The sequence below is a fragment of the Chlamydotis macqueenii genome, chromosome W, assembly GCF_036417535.1.
Source record: "Chlamydotis macqueenii isolate bChlMac1 chromosome W, bChlMac1.mat, whole genome shotgun sequence".
NCBI lineage: Eukaryota > Metazoa > Chordata > Aves > Otidiformes > Otididae > Chlamydotis > Chlamydotis macqueenii.
Window position 1 is genome coordinate 1,756,966 of NC_141592.1, and position 16,361 is coordinate 1,773,326.

The 16,361-nt window shown below is 47.8% G+C and overlaps 1 protein-coding gene across 2 annotated transcripts in view; it reads right to left on the minus strand.

Moving 5' to 3' along the window:
* Positions 1-13,333: 13,333 nt before the first annotated feature.
* The window catches only part of LOC104485672 (netrin receptor DCC-like), a 368,885-nt gene continuing 365,857 nt past the window's right edge, over positions 13,334-16,361 (minus strand). For both annotated transcript variants that reach the window (XM_086769575.1, XM_086769574.1), the window contains exons 28-29: positions 15,405-15,547; positions 13,334-13,481 (exon numbers count right to left, since the gene is read on the minus strand). In XM_086769575.1, the coding sequence (XP_086625701.1) occupies positions 13,392-13,481; positions 15,405-15,547 (233 nt within the window). In that variant the 3' untranslated portion in view covers positions 13,334-13,391. The remainder of the gene's footprint in view (positions 13,482-15,404; positions 15,548-16,361) is intronic.

Below are 16,361 nucleotides of genomic sequence, written 5' to 3' on the forward strand. Positions count from 1 at the left end.
AGTCTAGCCTGCCTCACACGTTCGCACACGTGAATCCCCGGCAGAGAGGGGAGGGCCGGCCGTTTATTTAGCGGTGGAAATCATCAGCTTTTGCCTGAAGACAAGAAGTTGTTTTACAGGGTGTAGGAAATTGCTACGTGTTTAGCAACACTCAAATTCATGAAAAGTTACGAGAACAAAACCCAGAAGACCACGAACAGTCCCATCCTTTGCTTGTGGGTAAAATTGAGCGTCCCCTTGGGTGAATTAGTCTTCAAACATTTTTTGGGATATTTGGGCTACCTGAAGCTGGGATGCCCGCTCCCCTGGTGCAACGCATTTGATGTCCACCAAAGCACACAAAGACGCTTTGGTTGGAGCCGTACCTCAACCAGCTCGGTCTTCTGCTGTCCGTGGCTCGCAGGTGGCCATGGTTTTCCCTGAGCTTCCAAACCTGGCTGCTCTCCCAGAGGGAAGGAACAAACGCACTTCTATCCCCTCGCAAGCTTTTAGTCTCGCTACTCCAAAACGCATCAGAACCTCCATCCAGGAAACAAAATTGATGCGTGAACCGCTGCGGAAGTCACCGATCGGTGCAATAGAGAAAGCCAAACTAGACGTAGCCCCTGTGTGAAATCCCTCCTTGGCTCGAGAGCCCTTTCTAGAACTCTGAAAGATTTTTTGGCTACTTTACTTTAAATGGTGATGTCTTCAGAAAAGATTCCCTAAGGTTGAGGCGGGGGAGAAAAAAAAAAGTTAGGAAAGACAGAGAATCAAAGACCCAGCAGATAATACCGCAAAGACCCGTTATCCATATGGCTCTGAGTTGCAGTCAATTTTCTTCTTTAATAGGATTATTTCGTTGTCAGATATTTATACTCCCCTGCATGGAAAGTTTATAGGACATGCAGCATTGATATATTAGTGCCGAGCGGATTTATTCATTTAGCAGCTCAAATACTCATTGTAGCCCTGCTGGGAAGGGAAGATTTTTTCTCAACTTAATAGTCTTTTTCCTTATCAGATAGTCATTTAAATAGTTTGCCTATAAATACAGGATATGTTGAGCCACATATGCTATAAATATTTCAGAAGATTTATGCTTGCGTTAGGCATTCCTTTGGCTGGACTTTAACGTGTCGCAGCTACTACGGCCAATTTAAGACGAAACCGATAACTCTAGTTATTGATAACGAAAAGTCCACGTGGTTTCAGAGAAGCAAAGCGCAGCCCGTCTCCCTCCCGTCAAAGGAGGGTTGTGCGTCTCTCGGCCCGTGCTCAGCTATGTCCCGCTTTCACAGAATCACAGAACAGTTTGGGCTGGAAGGGACCTTCAAAGCCCATCCAGCCCAACCCCCCTGCAAGGAGCAGGGACATCTCCAGCCACATCAGGTTGCATCACAGCCTCATCCAACCTGGCCTGGAATGTTTCCAGGGATGGGGCATCCACCGCCTCTCTGGGTAACCTGGGCCAGTGTTCCACCATCCTCAGCGTAAACAATTTTTTCCTAATATCCAATCTGAATCTGCATCCCTCTATTCTGAAACCATCACCCCTCGTCCTGTCCCAGCAGGCCCTGCTGAAGAGTCTCTCCCCACCTTTCCTGCAGCCCCCTTTGGGCACTGGGAGCCGCTCTCAGCTCTCCCCGGAGCCTCCTCTTCTCCAGGCTGAACAGCCCCAGCTCTCTCAGCCTGGCCTCACAGCAGAGCTGCTCCAGCCCTCTCAGCATCTGCGTGGCCTCCTCTGGACCCTCTCCACCAGCTCCACGTCCTTCTGGGGGCTCCAGAGCTGGACGCAGCGCTGCAGGTGGGGTCTCACCAGAGCGGAGCAGAGGGGCAGAACCCCCTCCCTCGCCCTGCTGCCCACGCTCCTCTTCAGAGCCATTCAGACTTGACTGGAGGCCGGTTTGCTTTGACAATGTTGGGAGACTCTACCCTTCCATGGGCTTTTTGTGCCAGGGGTTAGTCACGCTTGCTGCTAAAAGTGTAAGGATCACTTCTAATTTGTTTTTTTTTTTTCGCTTCCTCTTCCAGCCATGGTCCTTTCTTCTAGATGTTAACAGGTTGGCGTACTAATGCACTGTAATAAAATCACCTTGTGATTCTCTTTTTTTTTTTCAAAAACTTAACCAAATAGAGAATTTTAAGGCACAGAAAGGTACCGTTTCCAGCCTCCCCCAGTCATTTTCGTGGTGCTGGCATTTTTCACCCTCTTCTGCCTTCCAGCAAAAGAAGAAGAAGGTTTGGTGTCACAGCTCTTGGTGTTATCTGGGGGGACAAGTCAGGCCACCACCACCTTTTCTGGCTGAATATTAGCCTCATCTTTAAGAACTGATTTTTTTTTTTTCCCCAACTTTCAGAACATTTTCAATTAGATGTAATGAATTTAATTTAAATTTTTAACAGAAACGGGGACAACAACCCTAGGAGCAGGTTCAAATCCTTGATTCTCCTGTGTACAAATTATTTAGGACAGGCTACGGACCTTTTTGTGTCCTGTTTCTAGATCACCAGGAGATTGGCTGTGTTGCCAGGCGGTTAATTTGAGCCCCAGATCCCTGAGGGGCTTCACTGGTGTCTGCTATAGATGGAAAGAGTTGTTTCTAGACCCAATAAATCCATTTTTTTTTTCCGACTCTATCTTGTGGTTCCCAAGTACAATGTAAAAATATCTCTCTGCCTGACAAGCTTTATTTTCTTTTTGGTGCTAAAGTTGCGTCTCTCGCCCTGTTTTTTTAACGAATATGGCAAATATGCCGAGCTTTGCATAATGAAATTGTGACAAAAAATTGCGGATGAGTTGTGTGATGATTCAGACGAGACCCTATTATCTTAATCCCACTTCATTAGCAGCACCATCTAATTGTTTCTACTTACTCAGGCTTTTGGTTTTAATGAAACGTGGCGAGCCGGAAAGTTAAATGTTTGTGTTTACAACCACTGATCAAAGGCATCTCATCCTGTAGGTCACCTCACGACCTGATCCCACCAGCTGTTGACTTCTCAGGCTCCAGCTTTGAACAGCTGAGCCCCATGAAGGAGAACTGTCCCACCAGGCGCTGGGTGCCCACCTTGGTCTCACCCGTGCCAGGAGGGGACAACGCTCTGCTCTCGGTGGCTTTGCATGGACCCAAGAGCAGAGGACTGCAAGCTACAGAAGCGGTGGCAGCACCTTGGTATGGGTAGCGACCAAAGTTGGTCACACCGTGTCCACAAACCAGCGTCTTAGGGCAGGCAAAACACCTCTTCTGGCTTATTTGGGGAAATTCCAGCTCAGTGCAAGATCTGGAAAGAAAGCTGGACTGGACGAGTTTGTTGTGGCCGGGCCACCATTGCCGTTGCATCACCTCTCCATCCCTGGTCCCGGGGTAGGGCGTCTCCAGGGTTTGGCAGAGCCGTGCTGGGACACCATCCTCTGGGAAGGGGCTCCCAGTGCATCGCCCACCACACCCTCGCCCTCCTGGGCTCTGCTCCGGTGAGCAGAAACATCCTCCCAAGCCGGCACTAAAAGATGCGCTTAGACAACGCCGCTCATTATGCTTCCAGCTCACGCTGCTCCTCCTCGGCTACTAAAATATTCACGTCTGGCGCGGGGTGCTGGGAGGCCGGGTAGCACATTGTCGTAACAAAGCCATACTGAATTTTACATGCCTAATTCTTTTTTTTTCTTTTTCCTTTCTTTTTTTTTTTTTCCGTAATTTTTTTTTCCACACGGTCCAAACATTACAAATTAAATTTGGCGTTGCCCAAATAAAAAGAACCAGGGTTTCGGGCCAGATTTGAGAAAGGGTGTAATTTGTTAGATCAGATAAACCTTCTTTCAAATTATGCCCAGATGCTTAAAATGAACATATACATTAACCTGCACCGTCATTGTGTTGGAGAATGACTGACTTTTCTCGCAAACATTTCCACGATCGCCAACAGCAACGGTTAAACGGCCGCAATAGCAGCACAGGGATCGTTGTCTTTCTTTTATTTCTCTGAATGATTTTGGTTGGAACTCCACGGAGAAACACTTGCTGTGGATCAGTATTTCTCAGCCAAGAAGCAGTTTTCTTGGGAAGTTCCTCTGAGTCATAGCAAAGAGCAAAGAAAACCAGAGATTTAACGCAACGCATGGTCTCCACCTTCCCATGCCACCACGTGCCTGCTGCATTTTGGCCTTGATGTAGACATCTACCACGTGTTTCCCACCATGCACCTTAGCAAATCCTGTCACCCCCCAAGGCCACGTGCTAGGGCCCCACCAACATCCTCCAAGCAGTCGTTTACGGACAACGCATCAGCGCTACTCCATCCGCTTGCTCTGACTTTAATGGTTTTAAACTGGAAGAGGGTAGGTTTAGATTGGACACAAGGAAGAAAAATCTTCCCTGGGAGGGTGGTGAAGCACTGGAAGAGGTTTGTCCAGAGAAGCTGTGGACGCCCCATCCCTGGTAGCGTTCAAGGCCAGGTTGGACGGGGCTCTGAGCAACCTGGGCTGGTGGTAAAACTTGTTCCCACTTGTCCTGGAGTAGGTTTACAGCTCATGAGATAAAATCTCCACTACATATCTCATTGTGGTCTGAGGGACCTGACCAAATCAGCCACGGATTTCCACGGAAGACAGAAGGGTATGGAAACTTCATCTGCCGCTCTGCCTGGAGCTTCACCCCCCGCTAAGGCACAACACCTCCCGTCCAAGTGATGTTTGGGGTCTCAGGATGAAGCCCAGGCTGGTCAAACAGCAGAAGGTGCCACCAAACCGGGGCTAACACAATACCCCCAAGAAGATTGGTTGCTTTTTGCTCGCTCGCTACAGATGGACCATCTTGCCTGGGGTGCCAGCGACAGCAGGTGTAGCAACGCATATTGGTTTACAACTGCTAGTAAATTGAATCGCTGTTCCACAATGGAGCCAAAATCTGGTTTTTCATTCCAAATGAGGCTGAAAAATGAAAAATTCAGAGATTTCCTTAAAAGGGGAAAGTATCTGATTTACTTACTTTATCCTGCAAAGTCAGAACGTTTTCTTCCGACTTTTAAATCTGGATGTTTGAGTTATAATATCAGCTGAAACATATGTAGCTTTAAAGCATGATACGCGAAAAAAAAGAAGTCAAAATATTTACAGCAAAACCAAATACTTTGCCACATGGCAACACGACTGAAATAAAACATTGCGCTAACTTCCGTAAAACACAAACGTGTTCCAGTGAAATACTTGGAGAGCCTCAAATCAACGGTTACCGATGTTTGAAATACGTAAAGCAAAGGTCTTCAGACCACAAGCCACGCTGACCTGGCAGTCAGTTTGACTTTAATTACAGCAATATTTTCTTCTAAACCACCCAGTGATTCGTTTCCTCCGCTAGCGTTATTTTGTTACACGAAAAGCGCAAAGAGATTTAATTTATTGGCCTCAAGAGAGGCCGACGTCTTTTTGTGCGTGAAACGAAACGTTCCCACCTGAGCAATAAAATCCTGAGGCGTGAGAAATTTATTAGAACGCTGCCATTTAAAATTCAAACTAAAACCTCGACGCACACGATTCATCGGGGGTTGGCGTACCCTACAGTCGTATTTCTCCGTGCCTAAATGTGATGAAACAGAAAGGGCTTCCATTAATCCCCACCGACAACCTGAAACAGAGTTTTTCAAGGATTTCTGCACAAAAAAAAAAAAAAAAAAAAAAAAAAAAAAAGCAGTGGCTTAGGGCATCCCCTTAGATTTTTTGTCCTTTGGGATGATGACCCACCTTTGCTTTCGGCAGGATGCAGTAGGCCTGCCTTCAGCCCAAGGAACGAAAGCACGGGAAGCTCACGTCCTTCTTCTTTGGAGGGAAGTCCCACTGTGTTGTCAATTTGAGCTCTTTTCTTAAGGTCTTTGAGGTGGATTTCCCTTCCTACACAGCAGAACCTACCATTTGCAAAGTGCCCTGAAGGCAAAAGCCCCCAAAGCTTCCACAAGAAAGAAATTTTTTACGCTGAGGGTGGTGGAACACTGTCCCAAGTTGCCCAGAGAGGCGGTGGGTGCCCCATCCCTGGAAACGCTCAAGGCCAGGTTGGACGAGCAACCTGATGTGGTTGGAGATGTCCCTGCTCCTGGCAGGGGGGTTGGACTGGGTGGGCTTTGAAGGTCCCTTCCAACCCAAACCATTCCGTGATTCTACCATTTGGGGTCCTTGGAACAGTTTTCTGAGCTTTCAATTTAGTTTTGACTTTCACATTATCTTCTGAAATGCAGTGATTCTCGAAGAAAAAATTAAATTAATGTCTCTCCCTGAAATTAAAAAAATCTGACCTCATTAGAATGCCCCTTCCCACCACCGCCTCCCACGCTTGGCCCCGCTGCCACCCGCGTTCGCATCAAAACCAAATTTTGGAAGAAAAGCGCAAGTTGCCTGTGCAAAATGCTCACACGGGCAACGTGCCCTCGGCCGCTTTCTACCTCGGCGCCTCCGTCACTCTCGACGCTGCAGCTATACAAAACCCTCAGGTTTCGACTTTGCTTCAAAAGCGGGATTAAAACCGTTAGCTAGCTGCAGAGAGAGCTTCTGATTTCTCTTTATATCTCAGGCTTCAAAACCCCCAAATCAAATCCTCCCACGCGCTTGATGTGATGATTTCTTACCTGCCACCGCTTGGAGCTCAGAAATAAAAGTCGTTTCGGAATTAAAAAAAAAAAAAGGTTGTGCCAAGAACGTAAAAAGGGCTTCGGCGTCCGTGAAGTGGTATTAATTTTTAAAAATAAACACGAAAGCTCTGGCCCCAGAAACCGCACTGCTTTCTTTGGCCGAGATGTTGAACGAGCAAACGGTGAGAGAAGAAAAGCAATTCCTTCCGCAGAGCCGTCGTTTGTTACATGGCCCCAAAAGTTGAGAATCATGGCGGGGAGAAAGCAGACACTCCCCTCCCAAATGTTCACATTACCCAGAATCCTCCAAATTAGATGCAAAATAAAAGCTTTGTGTGAAAGAACAAAGATGGGCACACCAGGGAGTTTGCTGTCACGTTGACCATGAGGAGCGATGAAGCCGGGAAGCAGAGGCACTGAGGAGGACGTGACGCCGGCCACGGGGGCTGCAGTGGTGGGCGTCAGCTCCTCAGCACTTGTGCAGGTCAAAGAGTTGCTCCAGTTGTGGTTTATTTGGAATATGGATTTGCAATTGCAATGACAGAAACGGGGCCCAAGAGGAAAGAAGGCTGTAAACCGTAACGACAGACCCAACCGGCTGCCGTAGTTACCCATCAGGGTCTGGAGAACATTGGCCGTGTCCAGCCCTTGGGCCGTGGGGTCGGAGGAGAAGGAGGACAATCCCCGTGTTGAGTGCTTAGAGCTCAACACCAATGTGTTTTGAGGTTGCCCACATCACCCAGCGCTGTTTCGGGTAACTCGAGTGCTAACTCATGATCAAGATGCAATGGGAAGAGGGGCGACCAGAAATAAATCCCAACCCCACTATGGGGAGATTGAAATGGAATAGCTGGAAGAGCGTCTTGGAAACCTCTCGCGCCCGAAGTCAAAGCTGATTACCAACAGCGTGACGTTACCTTCACGGACAACCATTCGCACGGTGGCACCATGGTTTCCTAGGCAAGAAGACTTCTTCCAACGCATCGTCCAAGAGTGTGCCCTGATACTCAATTCAAACTGACTCCAAATTGCGTTTACACGGGGCTCAAGAGGGGATCAACGCGGTGAGGCTGGAGCCAGCGGATGCTGGGACGCAGGGACCGATTCCCGGTGCTCGTCACACAACGTACCAGACCACGAGAGAGAGAATTTGTATCAAAACTTTATTTATTAAACCAAAAAAATGCACCATTGGAATAACATTTCTATAAAAAAATGAATATCGGACTGTTCTACAGTGCGTTACAAAACCCCCTTTCTCTTCACGTAGTAGTATACAAGATTGTGTGTAGAAACAGTCATTTATTTCGAAACCCTAAGCAAGTTTCCTTTCTCGTAGAACAAGATTTACACTTAAATATTGCAGTCACTATTCTAATTTGGTTAACGATGCTAGAGTCTGACAATTGAAAACTGTTTATAGGCTCAAAATGCCATCTTTAGGCCTTTCGTAACAACAAGATTCTTCCTTTTTTTAATTTTTTTTTTTTTTAAACTAAGGCTAGTTAAAGCTGTAGTAGAACCCATTTCTATCAGATAAACATATCACTAGTATGCTAAAAATTTTTTTAATTACCTTGCAAAGCCCTTTGAACGGCACTCCCCGGTGCCAGGACATTGAATTAGCAGGCTGGAGCCGTGGGGGCGCGCGTGACGGTCGCGGGTGGCACGGTCCCGTTGCCCGATCCTCCCGAAACCCTTCACGCTCGGGGCGCGGAACGCGACGGGGCCGGAGCCCGGCGCGCGGGGACGTGGGCGCACTGCAGCTTTAACAGCCTGCTCTAGGTTTCCAGCCAGGTATCCCTTGTATCATAAATTAGCCAAAAGAAAACACTCGAAATAATAAATTAAATATTACTTATAAAAAGTACACCCTTCCCCCCACCCCCAACCGCCCCATCCCAAACAAGGTGGCAATTCGCCAAGGTAGGAATCGCCGGGTTTATTTTACAAGAATAAAAACAGCATCGGTCCTCCTCCTCCTCCTCCTCCCCCCGCCGTTGCGTCTTCGCAACTGGAAATCCACGTACCGCACGCAGCGCGACACACCGGGCCGGGGCCGCCGCGCGACGCCGGAGGGCTGCGTCGCGTTCTCCGGCCAACTCGGATCACGATGAGGATGTGTTCAATGCCTTTTGCTGAGAACGTTACCAAAAAAAAAAAAAATTAAGGAAAAAAAAAAAGTCCTCCGAGAACCCAGGTTGACACTGGACAGGACACTGAGCAGGTGAGGGGGACGCAGGGAAGCAAAGCCAATGGGAAGAACAATCTCTGACCATCTATAAAGCCATGATTTTCATTTTTCAAAAAAAAAAAAAAAAAAAAAAAGTCTTCCATCCACCTTCCAGGTATCCATTTCAGAAATGAGGCTGAGGGACGTTGTAGATTCACCGTCTTCTGCTTCCCACCGGCGTCGCCTGCAGAGCGCTTCCATCTCCTCAGGGACGGAACGAGCGCCTCGGTACCGCTGCCAGCTCTCACCCCGCCAACGTTTGCGCCTGGTCTTCCTGTTGGTATGGCTTGAGGTGGTTTGGGCCTCTTCATGGCAGCCTGGGCGCGCATCCGCCTACGGATTTGCAGGATTCGGCGTTAGGCGCCAGCCAGGACGATGTCCTGGGAAAGGACCCGTGGAGAGCTACAGCAGGAATTGCACCATCAGCTCTGCCTGGAGAAGACAATTCTTGATGTTTCCCAAGAGCTGGAAGGACCCGGAGACGGTGTTCCCGTAAACTCACTCCCATCCTTCCACGTGTCACCAAGCTCTGCCATCGTTCTGCCTGGCGTATTCTGGATCGCGCTGCATGTTCCAGCAGAAGACGGCAGAGCGAGGGAGCACGCCCAGAAGCTCTGGGGAAACGTTTTTAAAAAAAAAAATCTAGTTTCTAAAAAAAATGTCAAGGAGGAAATCAAGCCAGACAAGTAGCAGTCCTACCTAAACCAGTTTGTAACGAGCTGGCTCTGGGAAGGGGTTGGTGAAAAGATGCTCCTGTAAAAAATTAAAAGGCAAAGCTACTAAAAGGAGAGGCTCAAGGAGTGTCGGTGCAAAGAACAACCACTTCGTGGCAGAATCTTGCCGCAGCACCCGACACGCGACACCCACAGCCTTTGAAGAATTTGCAAACCTGTTTGGAAACCCTGGAGCGGGCAATCCTGCTCCGACCCCTCTACTCTGTTCTGGTGAGACGTGGACCTGTTGGAGAGGGTCCAGAGGAGGCCATGAAGATGCTGAGAGGGCTGGAGCAGCTCTGCTGTGAGGCCGGGCTGGGAGAGCTGGGGCTGTTCAGCCTGGAGAGGAGGAGGCTCCGGGGAGAGCTGAGAGCGGCTCCCAGTGCCCAAAGGGGGCTGCAGGAAAGGTGGGGAGAGACTCTTCAGCAGGGCCTGCTGGGACAGGACAAGGAGTAATGGTTTCAAAATAGAGGAAGGTAAGTTCAGATTGGATATTAGGAGAAAATTTTTAGGCTAAGGGTGGTGGAGAACTGTCCCAGGTTGCCCAGAGAGGCGGTGGATGCCCCATCCCTGGAAGTGTTCCAGGCCAGGTTGGCCAGGGCTCTGAGCAACCTGATGTGGTTGGAGATGTCCCTGCTCCTTGCAGGGGGGTTGGACTGGGTGGGCTTTGAAGGTCCCTTCCCACCCTAGGCGAGTATCTCTGTGCTCCTCCAACTTTTGGCTGCCTCTTAACTGGGAATTACCATTCCCAAACAGCCAGACCAGTATAGAGGACACGATGGCCCTCGCTCCTTGAGAAGTGACAAACCTATGGAAAAATGTTGGCCGGTTGACCGGCCCCAAATTGTGACATCATCAAGATCATACGCAAGAACGACAAGCGTATTACGGTTCCCCTTCCAAAAATGAAATGGCTTCTCAAATTGACTGAACTTCTTCGCCAGGAATGAACATCCAAGCAGTTCATGAAGACATTTAGCCCCCATAAAAAGGGACAAAAAAAAAAAGAAAATTTGAAAAATTACATCTTTTCTTGGCTGCTGTATTGATTAGCTAATGATCTTCCATGGGAACATCGAGCTTCACAAGCCCGTCGCGCACTGACAGATTTCTCATGATGTTTTTTTTTTCCGGGAGTGTCCGTGGCTGAGATAGTCACGGGCTATAAATATTCTGACAGTTGAGGAATTTGTCAAAATCCACAGAAATTCTCAGCCGAGCTCACTGCAAATAAATAGAGCATCAGCAAAATATAACGCGGAAGATTTATGCTAAAACACGCGCTGGAGATTTGCAAGTTATGTAGTTCACCCAGAAGGTGAAATTCTAAAAAAAATTAAGTCTGCTTACTAATTAGTTAGGAATTGCACTAATAGAATCCTCAAATTAACACTGGGAATGTCTCCAAGGGGACTTAGGATCAAATTTCGTGTCATGTTCCTCAAGGGAGGTGAAGGGTACAGCTGAAGGAAAATTAAAAAAAAAAATCAATGTTTATACAGAATAATTTAGTTTTACCGACAAATGCTGAACATAAATTAAAGCAGAAATTTCTAATTTAATTGGAAAGCGGGTGGGGAGCGGCTGTGTCCTGCTTGGGCTGAGCTGATAGAGTTGTTCCTACCTGGGACAGTGCCCACGAGGCCCTGCTTTGACGTGGCCCTTGGCCTCGGCCTGTGAGCGTTATTGATTGAAATGAGCTGAGCCTGAAAATCGCTAGGCCTCAAATGGCAGAAGAAAGGCCGTGCTCACGGGAGCGCCAGAGCAATCTGCAGACTTTCAGGGCGCCCGAACAAAACAAAGAGGCCAATCAATACCAAAGGGCCTAGACGCTCCAGCGCTAGCGTCCAAACCAAATGACATCCGACTTGCAAACCTCTTTGTGGCTCGTCTTATCTTAGGCCTGGTCCCGGATTAGTATTCTGTGATTAAAAAGGCGCCGTGCCGCTCGTTAAAAGTCCGTGGGGGCAGTTTCTGTTCCCAGCTATCCTGCTGCAAATCCAGGCTAAGAGATATTTCACCAACGATAAGCGAGAGACAAATTTGACCTTACGTCCCCATTTCAACGATGTCAATCTCGGCAAATACGGCCGCGGAGCTATTCAAAAGCTGCGCTAAGCCTTCTTTCTTCGAGTCGAATTGGAGGTCGCGATTTTCTAGGTGCTAACAGCTGAGCTGGGTTTTTATCATGAAAGATTTGTGCATTTAATTTTTCCGAGAGGTTTCGCCTGACATATTTTTCCGAACTGGAAAGCTCAGCCTCCCGTGTGAAAAAGCCTCCCTCGCTCTCGAGAAATATTTCATTAAAATCTTAGTAAATTGAATAACAAGGCATTTTTAAAGGAGCATTTTCACAAACACACTAGAGTTCCTAATGAAGCATTTGAAGTCCTCCTTGACATCTGATTTCCTTTCCAGCACAGGGGCCGGAGAAAATAATCTGAATTATTACTTCTGTTGCAGTGCCATTTCACTCAAAATATTTTATTCGGGGATTCACATATAATTACCCACCTAATAAAAGGAGCTATTAGGTTGTAAAGATCCTATCCTTTCCATGCTCTTTTAAAATTACGACCCACTCAAGCTTGAAATCAAAGGCAGAGCTGAATGGAATAATTCATCTGAAACTCTCTTATTGGCTTTTGCAGCCTCCTAACTGATAAATATGCAAATCAGGTCCCTTTTGGTGATTCAGCTGCGTCAACAGGGATTAACGCTGAATGCAACCGAAAATTTAGCAATAAAATGTATGCACACAAAATTTAGACCATTCAACCAGTTATCGTTGTCAACAAACCCTGGAACGCGCAGCCAAAGCCCTAGGACATGGAGAGGGAATCCCTAAAGATGGTTGACGGCGTCCTGCTGCTCTTCGCTTGATGTTCTCGTGGAGTGCTGTCATCTCCACCAGGAAATATCGCGCTCGCAGAAAAGCCCTCCTAATTAATTTCTCCGTTATTTACCAGTCTTTGTGGTTCTTCCCCCGTGCTCACGTCCTGCCCGCAGGAAGCACCCAGCGCTCGCCGTCGCTTTGCCCTCCTCCTCCTCTGCCCATCATCATCTCAGGTGGACGGGTCCTCGGAGCGGAGGGACACGGGGTGGACGCGAAAGGCTTGGGGACTCTTCAGCTCCGGTTTCCTCTCTGCGCCGGCTCGCGATGGGCCCGGTGGCGCTTCCCAAAGTCCCAATGTTCCCAGCATTTTACAGCAACTCGTTAATCCCCACTACTTGTGTGAGGTGAGTGACAGAGACGACGAAAGAAATCACTAATTTGCCTTTCCCTTTTGTGCTGGTGGGAAAACGTCCAAATTTTTGGTGTGGTGGTGTGATTCCTCGCTGTGGGTGTTTTCGGAGTCAGTAATTACGTATTAAAAAAAAAAAAAAACAACCAACCAAACGAGTGACCTACAACGCTGTCTCATCAACGGCACGGTCTATGTTGAAAAACATACTTGCGTGAGGTAAGACTAGATCTCTACAAAGAGCTACAGACCTCTACGGAGTAAAACGTGAGTTAGTCATGACACCTTGAGCTCTACGAAGCCTAGCAGACCAAAACGAGCAATCCGGTGGCATCAGCTACGACTCCGCGGTGATGACGTCACTTGTCTTGCCACGCTTTCATCACCTGGGATGCCAGATCTACGGTTCTGTAACATTTCCATCGTTATTCTTTCCTTTTTCTTCTTTTTATGGTCCCTCTTAGGACTTTGTAGAAGTCTTCTTGCGCTGAAGAAGCCGTACCGGGAACAAGATGATTATATGGGTTGGCGTATGTGGGTGGTACGCGTGAAATCCTGGTATGCCGCAATGCTCCGGGATAATTATCGCTTCATCAAGAGCTGTTAGAAGGCCGAGCCTGTGATGGCGTTGAGTTGCTTCATTAGCCCCTCCAAACTGGCCATCTGTTCACTCAGATCGTCCTGCTCGTAAACCTGGGAGCGAACAAACACACACAGATAAGCAAGCAGCGAGATAGGAACCAAAATCTCTCTGAGGCAAGGACCTCCCGGGGCCACCCCACCAGGACATCTTCCCTTCACGGTCCTCAGGGACCCCGAACGCTCAAGGATGGGCTGACGCTTCCAAGGTGGACAGCAAAGCCTTTCTGAGCTCAACACGTCAGCTGAAAACCAGGAGCGACCACGCTAGAGCAATATTAAATGTCAACGACTCTTCTCCGAGTCCTTGTTTCCCAAGCTCCCTTCCTTACGTTGCACGCATCCGTGCCTGGGGGGATCATGAAAACATTTTTTAGCGCTCTGCGGGACACCAGCTGCTCATCTAAACATGTCCTCTCCTAGGGCAGGCTGCAGCAGGACGTTCGGCTAGTCGCTGAACTTCTCAGCCCTTGCTAGCGGTTGGGAATTTCCACCACGGGTGGGAGCAGAGGACTGGGAATGGTTTTCAGAGGCACCTAACTGGGCTGGAAGAAAGGAATCCTCTGGGGTATGGTCAACTGAGAATCTGCAGCAAAATCTAAAATTACCAGCACTGAACCTTGGGAATCCCACCACCTTGGGAACCACCAACCTCAAAAATTACCGAGGCAAGAGCAAGAGGAGCGATCCTCTGCGTTCGTACACCGAGACTGAGCTCAAACCTTAGTTATTAACTGGGATTTACCCAGTAAAAGATCTGACAGTGCTCTACAAGCCCCATAGTCAGTTAAAGTTCTTCACCAGTCGCTGAGGTGGGATGGAGCAGGCAGCTTAAGGGAGCACCTCTAGAGTCAAGCTTAAAAAAAACACCAGTTCCCCAAATTTGAACCTTTCTCCCCAAATTCTGATCACCTGATGAGCTTGTGTCTGGCTCCTTTGCCTGCCCTCACGCTTGTGGAGCTTGAGCAGCATGTCCTGAGAGCTAAATCATCCTGCTGCGATAAAATACGGTCCTGAGGATCGAAATCGCACTTTGCGTTACCAAATATCCCGGGTTAAATTACTCCTTACGCCAGCAATTTTACTATGGAGAGCATTTTCCTCCCCATTCCCGTCCCAGTAGGAGACTCCATCGCCCTGTGTCCCCTTTTTCCCAGCAAAATGTTAGAATCCTTCTGCCACCAGATGCAAAAATGTATTTTTTATGCCGTTAATCATGACAAGAAGGAACCAAACACTCTTGTCTTGCATTCAGCCAACTCTCCATACTCAAGTCTAAAGTAAATCTTTCGTCTTTCCCTTGAGCCAAGCCGAAAACGGAACAGGATTTGCTAAGACGACGTTGGACAAATCACTGTTACAGCGCCTAGCAAAAAAAAAAATCTCCTCTGCAAGTAGATGAAAAGAAGTGATACTCAACATGTATTTAATAAATTTCCTTTTTTTTTTTTTTTTGCCTTATTCTTTTTCTTTTGCGCTGTTTCATCTTCTGGATCACATGAGACCTTTCTCCGCGAGAGTCTTAATAGGAGCGAAAAGATTATTCTAATTTCCCCATCTTTCCAGTTTCACTTATCTACGTCTTCAATGTTCTCTTTCTCCCCATTATCTGGCATTACTATATACTCATTTTTCCAGCCAAAATTATTTTCTTCCCTTATCGCGCTTTTTCTCCCGATATCTCAGGGCGCTCAGGAGAGGCTGTGCGAGCTGCCCTGTGGGTAATATTAACGCAGAATTTAAGCGCTTCTCCCCCGTATCACGCGTGCCGAAGTCCATTAAAGCCAACGGAGAAGTTTTACTGGTGCCAGAACTTTTTTTCCCAGCTTTCTACTGGTCGTCAGCTGAAGCGTAATACTTCAGGTAACGAGGGATAGATCGTTACGTAAAAATTAACGTGTAGATTGGAGGACTAGAGAATAGAACTCAAGAGCGATTACGGTTGCGAGAAGGCCGGCTCTAAAAGACGGTTCTTACGTTGGCGGAGTCCTCCGTCTGCTTGTGACCCTCTTCGGCGACCTCCGGGGCCGTGGGCACCGAGACGGGGAGCAGAGGTGACCTGGCTTTTCCCGCCAAGCCGAGAGATGCTGTTTTCACCTGAGCCTTGGGGAGGTTGGGCCCTGAAAGGAGAAAGAAAAGTGACATTGAGAAGCTGTAGGTATGGAAAAGGAGCGCAATTTTGGGATTGTAGGCAAAACACAACTTTTTTTTTCAGTTTGCAGTTGTAAAAACACAGTCCCCTTCCTAGACAGGCACTACTTCTTCCTGGAGGAGCATCGGAGCCAACGCAAACGCTTTCTAAAAACTCCTCAGTGGAACATCGGCCCAGGTTGCCCAGAGAGCTGGTGGATGCCCCATCCCTGGAAACATGCCAGGCCAGGTTGGACATGATTAGGAAGTTCAGTTTGGGCATCTCCCTGCCCTTTAGCTCACAAAAGCAACAGGCAAATCGTCACGCTCATAACTAACATGAAAAATTTCCTTCTGCATAGCCGCGTCTTCAAGTTCCTCAGCAAACATTTTACAGCCGTGACCGGTTTCCAAGGTAATGCCCGTAACACGTAACCAACACAACAGTTGAGCTCACATCTCCCAAAGGACATCAAGAAGATCAAGCAGGCCTCTCGAAGAGAACTCTGGACATGCTAACTAAACTAATTTATGCAAGTGAGTAGCTAATTAAATTAAAATCGCTTTGGTTTCTAATGTTCTCCAACACAGCTGGAGTCTCAGAAGTAAAAAAAGAGAAAACCGGGGCCGCAAGAGGCAGAAGATGACAATAGTGATTGGGTGTAACTCTGAGCAACTCATGGATTGACTGCTTAGAAGTTTAATTTTCTCAGTAGGGTTATTAAACGCTTTATCGATTCGTTAATTAGATAATAGATATCTACCAGCTGCAAATCCCAGCTACGGCCTCCTCTCCAAGGCCCA